The sequence below is a fragment of the Arachis ipaensis genome, chromosome B08, assembly GCF_000816755.2.
Source record: "Arachis ipaensis cultivar K30076 chromosome B08, Araip1.1, whole genome shotgun sequence".
In the NCBI taxonomy this organism is placed as follows: domain Eukaryota; kingdom Viridiplantae; phylum Streptophyta; class Magnoliopsida; order Fabales; family Fabaceae; genus Arachis; species Arachis ipaensis.
Genome location: NC_029792.2, coordinates 11,685,003 through 11,693,099, shown reverse-complemented (window position 1 = coordinate 11,693,099; position 8,097 = coordinate 11,685,003). Strand labels below are relative to the sequence as shown.

The following is an 8,097-nucleotide window of genomic DNA, read 5'->3' as shown; positions in this document are numbered from 1 at the left end:
AGCATTTTTTTAGCACCAAAATATTACCCGTTGTAGAATAATACAAGTATAATAACCCGTGCCATGCACGTGATAAGATTGAAATTATAATTTTAAGTTATTGTGTTAAAATTAATTTTAATGATAATTTTTTAATTAATAAAAAAATAACATGTTATGTAATTTTTTTTCTTAATATAGTGTTAATTGTATTAACTGTAAAATAGTTATTAACCGATATTAGTAATCTACTTTCTTCAATAAATCAGACATATATACTCAATATGACCATAAATAATATAGTATTACTTAAATCCACCAACAAAATTTTATATGTTGGTTTATTGTGAAGTAAAAACATATCAATATCAGCTCAAAATGAACAACAAATTAATAGAGAATACTAATGCAGAAAGTTTTGCAATAAACAATAAATAATTTAAACCTACTAAATAATAACTCAATACTATTCTTTGATGTCTGCAAAATATATACCTAAAATCACACTATATCAATGTTAGTATATAAAATTATATGATTAACGTAATTATAAAATTGTTTATCAGGAGAATAAAATACAAATTTTTATGATAATTTTAATATTTTCAAGCTATTAATATACAATAAGAGTGCATTATCTATTAGCACCTAGAATTTGTCAAGTTTTTTAATAGATAGTAATAAATTTTAATAAATAAATAAATTTAAGTAAGAGATTTCGTTATTACCTTTTCATTATAGGCTCTCAAAAACTTCTCTATATACCACATTCATCGTGCAGTTATCTTCCAACTGCTCATGATCTTCCAACAGCACTCGCAGACCATCTTTACTCGTTACCCTTGATAACACAACATACAATTTACCATGGGTGAAAACTGGCCTTGGAAGGTATATTCCAACTTTTGATAGAGTTTGTCCCTGAGACTTATTTATTGTCATTGCAAATGACATAATAATTGAGAATTGTCTTCTTTGAAACCTGACCGGTAATATTTCATTATTTAGAATTAGATTCAGTCTTGGGATAAGAACAATACTTCCATCTTTGTTACCGGTTAAAGTCTCACATTCTATCACTTGATTTCCCATTCTTCTAACTTGCATTCTCGTTCCATTGCACAAACCATTAGTTTGGTCTATATTCCGCAACAACATAACAAGAGTGCCAACCTTCACAACCAACTTGTGTGGCGGTAGACCTGAACAATTTATTTCATTTAGAATCTCCGGTGAGAAAGCATCTAATTCAAATTCCATATTTCCCTCCTTAGCACACACAGAGTCAGAACTTAAGTAGACTCTTTCTTGTCCAGGTAACCCTGCAGTCATCTTGTTGTTGACATCAGTGACACAATCCAGAGTTGGTGCAAGAATTGCTCTATCCTTGAAATAATTTTCAACGGATAAATTGGATAACATATCTGGATACACAAAATCAATGAAATCATCCAAAGCTGTCTCAGAGTTCTTAACCAAAATGTCAGATGGTATATGAACGATCGATTCACCATCTGTTGTATCATTAGCCAAACCATCACCAATTTTCAGTAGCCATTCAGCAAAATTTCTGAGTTCTTGTACGTTGTTGTTTTCACCCAATGACAATCTCATATTTTTTGTAAGTTTCAAAACCTTACAGTTATGCCACAAATTATAACTCATTCTTCGGAATCTTGCCCCCATTTTAGGTCAAGGTCGCAGATCAACAAATTTTTCTTTAATAAAATGAAGGCAAGATATAAAGTAACATGTCCATAATACCAATGCTATGTTTTAAAAGCCTCCAAACTTTACCCAGTGTAATTATCATATAAGTAATTTGTAACTAAACAAAATCAAAAGGAAGAGATTTAACTTATCACATGGATAAGATAGTTGGGCACATAGTCAATTAAAAAAAATACTTGCATTATCATCCTAGAAATAATTATGAAAACTGCTTGATGAGCTATTCTTTGGCAACCTTCCTCGTCTTTGTTGCTGAAAAATTGTAATCTTCTCCAGCATCATGAGTTGGTTGTGAAATCCAGTTTTCACTCTGAGCAACCTCAGAAGCACCACCAGAAGTAGCTGTAGATTCATCTGTAAAAAATTAAGCTGGGTTTGCAACTAAGTTATGCTTGTCCCATGTAATCATAGCACCTCCATCACCAGTTTCATTAACTGTATAATTTTTACCAGTAGAACTTGAATTTTGTCCATACATGATGGGTGTGATAGACTTGGAAGATTCAATTTCAGGTTGGTTGTCACCTACCTGTGAATCAACGTTCTATAAAATTGAAATTATAAGGAAAGTACATCTGAAATTAGGGATTTTTATATTATTTAAATATAAGGGGTAAACATATCAATGCTAATAAGAGATGTACATTATATCCCGCCAATTAATTCAATATTTTGTCAATACCTGAATGGTTTAATAATGTTAATGTTGTCACATACCTTTTTTCACAGATATGAATTGGATAAACAGTTTTGTAAAAATTAAATTGACGAAATTTTTTTTTGGTAAATATATTTACCTTATTCATATCTGAATAATCGGCTAGAAGTGTTATCATATCAGAATTTGCAGGGAAGAAGGCATCCTAATGAAATTTTAAAAACACAATGAGTATAATAAAAAGTAACATATATACCGTGCTTACTTTAAAGCTAAAATACCTGTTCAATACTGTACTTCTATTTGAAGGAATTGATTATGGCCTCATCGTGACACAACTTCACGACTGTAATAGAAACCAGTTGGAAAGAATTGATGTTCTCCAACTTCACATAAACTTTGAAAAGGAATGTTTTATTCTTGAATTTACTTAACTCTTCAGGAAATTCAATCCTGTTTCCACCCTATATTAAATTGAATTGAAGAACAATAAGTGTCAACAATAAAATATTAAGACGTGAGTTATAATGTTCATAATTAGTATGTAAACATGAAATTTTTTTTAATACCCTCATTATATGTTTTGTCCTCAGCTCTGCAACAGAAATATTTAGATACTCACTACCAACAGTTTCATACACGATGAATGATGCATAGGATTCTTCATCAGCAACCTTCAAATTTAGTGAATACCTATAAATAAAGAAAAAAAATATATTATCGCGAATCTCATTTAGTAAACACTGGAATAAGGTTTATTTCACAAATAATGCACACCTTGGAGTAAAATTCTGTGATTCAGTTTTGCATCTAGAATATTTGTAACCATCTCCTTCTTCTCTCATAGCCAAAGGACAAACATTGCAACTCTTGTACCACCAAGACTTTTCCAGAGAAAAATCCTTCATTACTCCAATGGTCACACAAACTGTTTTCTGAAATTTAATAGTTTAATAAATTAAATCAGTGTCACCAAATAATTACACTCCATAAAAAAATCTGGAAAAAGAAAATCTTTGTCTGTAATCAAGTTATATTAAAATATCTATAAGATCCCTAATCTCAGAAATTGGTTTGTATGGAGTCTTATTCAAAAAATCATCTTCCTCTGAATATGGAGCTCTTTACTCAATTCGTGCAACCGGTGTTGGTGCCCCTGTCTCAATAGCCATTATCTTTTAATCAAACAAAACCAAATTTGCGTTACAATTTTGAAGATGCAACCATACACAATTATACTTACAATATAACTGTAACTTTAATAAACCAAAAAAAATTCTAACCTTTGTCTGAATTTTTTAACTTCTTCCAAATCAGCATTGATCATCAACACAGAGTTGTATGTTGTATTTGAGACTCCCATTTTTGCTTGCATTACATAAACAATAATAATATTAGACTTTTCAAAACGAAGATCACTTTACCAAATTATTCTCAAATGAGCCAAAACTAACAGTATATCAACAGAGGCAAAAACATAATGAAGAAGAGGATAAAAGTAAAAGATGAAGAAAGAAAAAACAAACGAATAGCTGTTCTAGAATGGCGAAAGGGCGCACACAGATATGAAGCGGTAAGATGCAATGACAGCGGTTCTAGAACGGGGCGACGATGGCAAGCACATACGACTGGTTTCTTCTTTAGGTAATTGAGTAGCCGCTAGGTTTCCAATAGTAAGTGAGGGGAATTGCTACCCCAACAACGTGACTTTTCAAGGGAAGAGGAGAAGGTAGAATTATGAGGGTAGGCATTGTTGTCAGACTCGCGAGTTAACTCGTACGAGTTTATGAGTTTAGGTAGTAGAATCGAGTTAACTCGGACACAAACTCGTTTCTGGGTAGACTTGGATAGACTCGAACAGAATCGGTCAAACTCGTGAGTTTGAGGGCGAGTCAATGAGTTTGATTTCGGTGCCCATTTTCGCCAAAACGGCGTCGTTTTGGACCGAAAAAAAAAAGAGAAAAGGGCGTCATTCATGTAACCCTAATCCCAATTCTCAAACGACTAACACATACAGAACACTCTCTTCTCCAAGCCCTCACTCAGTCACTCTCTTCTAGTCTTCTCCAAGCCCATTATTCTTCCCCACCATTGTCTGCGCTGCCATCCACCATTGTCTGCGCCGCCATGCCGGAGGCTGGACAGATCCACCGCCATCTTCTTCCTCTTGGTACAGCGCCGTCACCATCGTTCATGTCCACTCCTCAGTTCCTCGGTGAAGCTGAAGACTGCGCTGAAAGTTCCTCGACGCCTCGTTTTTTCCCACGCCGGAGCACTCGACGGGACGCTTCACGGCACGCTGTTCCTCGCCTTTGGAGTTTGGTCTACGTTCCTTGCCTGACGTCTCTGTTCTGCGGTTCTGAAATTCTGCACTGCCGATTTCGCTTCACTTCGGCAAGGGGTTCCGGTTGCAAGTTGCCTGAGCTGCCTCTCTTCTTCTTTGATTCTGCCTGAGCTTCCTTCTCCAAGGTAATTTTTTGAACAAATTTAAATAATAATTTTGGTATAATGGTATGATTTATGCCATTTTGATTCTGAAATTAACTTTTTAAAATTTTTTAGTTTGAATTCTGGTGTGATGAATGACGAAATATGGATTAATGAATCTGAATATCTGATAGTTACATATTTGTTAATGAATGATGAAATATGGATTACTGAATAAGCTCTGGTGTTAGATACTTAGACAGTTAGGCTGTTAGTTACTTAGATGTTTTTTTGTTAATGAATCTGAATATCTGAAATACTGAAACTCTGAAATATTAGTTTAGTTTAGTTTATTGAAAACTGAAATCTGAATTTAGGAAATCTGAAATGTTAGTTTAGTTTAGTTTATTGATTGCTGAAATCTGAATTTAGGAAATCTGAAATGTTAGTTTAGTTTAGTTTAGTTTATTGAAAACTGAAATCTGAATTTAGGAAATCTGAAATATTAGTTTAGTTTAGTTTATTGATTGCTGAAATATGAATTTAGAAAATCTGAAATGTTAGTTTAGTTTATTGAAATTTGAAATCTGAATTTAGAAAATCTGAAATGTTAGTTTAGTTTAGTTTAGTTTAGCTTAGTTTAGTTTATTGAAATCTGAAATCTGAAACTCTGGATAACTTTGCTAAATTAATTATTTGGTTTGTTGATTTAGGGATAAAAATACAAAATGTCTGAAACAAATGATGTTTCTGATGAAGATGGTGAAGATGATGATGTTGATGCCATGGAAGATGAAGATATTGGAGGATTTTAGTTTTAGACTTTTACTTTATTAGAACATTTAATTGTTGCTTTGTTATTTTCTTTTGTTTTTCGGTTGTGTTATATGAAGCTTTGATTGTGTGATTGTGTGTTTTATGTTGAACTAGATGCATATTTGTGAAGGATTTGAATTTGTGGTCTAGAATACTTGTTATAATTGTAGTATTATGTTAATTTATTATGTGTTTTGATATTAAAATTGTTAAGTTTGAATGCCTATATTATGTGTTTTGATATTAAAAAATTTATAACAGGTAAACTCGTACGAGTCGAGTCTAGGTCAGCTCCACGAGTTTACCTAGACTCGCGAGTTTGACAACCTTGAGGGTAGGTGAGGGAGTTGAATCACTGAATAGTTAGGTTAGGGAGTATTTGCTCTGTCTGTGATTGGGCTTGAAATAAATAATAATATATAATAAAAAATAAAATATTTTGCATATGAATAGACAATTGTTACAAAATAATTCTATTTGTGAAATTTTAAATCTTTACATACTGCAAATCATGGAGATCAACTACAATGTAATGACCACTTTTTCTTGCTTTTGACCATGATATAAGTTCTTTTCTGGTCAAGAGTCTAATAACATCTAATTGAAAAAAAATAAATTAAAAATATGAAATTAAGGACAAATAAATAAATAACACAATAAGAATAATAATACAAATTAACTACGTATCAAATAAGTTAGATTTTTCATTTGTTTGTCCCAATATATCAGCATGATCGAGAAAATTGAAATAATTGTTAGGAATTTTACGATCATCGACCGTATTTACTATACGTGACTCTTTCTTAAAAGTTATTCTACACACGTGTGCAGTCGGAAGATAAATTGCGCTTGATTCCTCAATAAGAAAATCTGAGAAGATATAAACCTTCCCCTCGATCAGATCATTCTTAAACATTTTTGCCAAATAATGCTTGATTGAACAATGAATTTTATCACACTGTAAAACAAATTAAAAATAAAGACTATTAGTACTTATAACTCTATTAAATAAACTTAAAATATGAACAAAAAATATTTATAAACTGGACCTAGCATCACTTGAAAAAATCATGGAGGATAATCAACTTACCTTATTGTAACACCCTACCACACAGAGTCTTATGCTTAAGTCATAAAACAGAGGTGGCGAGGTATTACGACCTCTAAAAATAAAATTTAGTATGTATAGTAGTGTAAAAAGATTTGTAACTAGGAGCCTTTGAAGAAAAAGGGGTAAATCAAAACCGTTAAATCAAAACGCGCAACACTCCGATCAATAACGTAAACGAAACAGATAAAGAGTAAGTTGACGCTAAGAGATACACAAAAGAGTGCCAAAATACATATATCAAGACTCAGGACTCGGCTTGCGAAAATAACCGGCCTGAGCATATAAGTATATATACATATATATAAGGTAATCCCAAAAGAACCCAAAAGACAAAATACAAAACCTGTTTCTCCAAAATAACCTCTAAGAGGAGTTAATACAAAATACATATACAGTAAAAAATGTAAGTATCTAAACAAGTATATAATAATCAAAATAAAATCCCCAAGGCTAAGGATCTCCGCCAAAAGGAAGTCTCCAGCATGCCTCAGCGAGGAGCAGCCTCTCGTCTTACATCTGAAAACCACAAAATCCGCATGGATGAGAACCGGAGGTTCTCAGCATGGTAACAGTGTCAAATATCTAACATGTAATGTCCTGGGAAAGCCGAAGGCAATCATAGAACTTCCAGATCATAATCAAAGCGTATGAACAATTCTAATCCATAAGAAACAAAAACAGGTAACTAACTAAGGGTCTCCATTCTAACTACAAATCCCCATTCCAATTCCTGCAAACCTCCCAACCACCAACAGTAATTGAGATGCAAACACAAGTATATCAAACAAAGAAATGCACAAGTAGGAAGCAGATAAGACAATTAGGCAATTAGCAAGTATAATGATGCAGTCAATTAGGCAATCCAGTCAAATCACATATAATGCATATGATGCATGCCTGTCCTAGTGGCTGATGAGTCTCATTTGTCGGTTATAAAGCCAGCCCGACAAGTCCTGGTAGCTAACCATTGGACTGTCCCTCTGTCGTGCATCCCCAACTCGAGTTATCTCATAACATAAACATCATATATACATATATCCAACACCCTTACTTGTGTATATTTACGGGGGCGAGCTCATCCGGAACTTTCACAGTGTCTGGCCACACTTACGACATAGGGTCAGCAGAGTATCGAGTCTCCACCTAGAGCACGTGGTGGCTAGCCACTGCTTTCACCCAGGGAAACTCGTATCTCAGATAGTTGGAGTGCAACAATCACAATAATCACAATTCAGCATATATGCATATAAATCACAGCCATATATTAACATTCATCTCAGCCATCTGGCTTACAAATCATAATCTCATAGCCGTAATCATCATCACACACCGCCATTCGGCTCATATCATACTCAGCCCTTTGGCTCATATCATA

General features: G+C 33.3%; 1 protein-coding gene across 1 annotated transcript; it reads right to left on the bottom strand.

The window, feature by feature from the left end:
• Positions 676 to 1,665, bottom strand: LOC107610518 (ATP-dependent DNA helicase PIF1-like). The gene has a single exon (XM_016312567.2). The coding sequence runs from the start codon at positions 1,663 to 1,665 to the stop codon at positions 715 to 717; it is 951 nt and encodes a 316-aa protein (XP_016168053.1). The 3' UTR covers positions 676 to 714.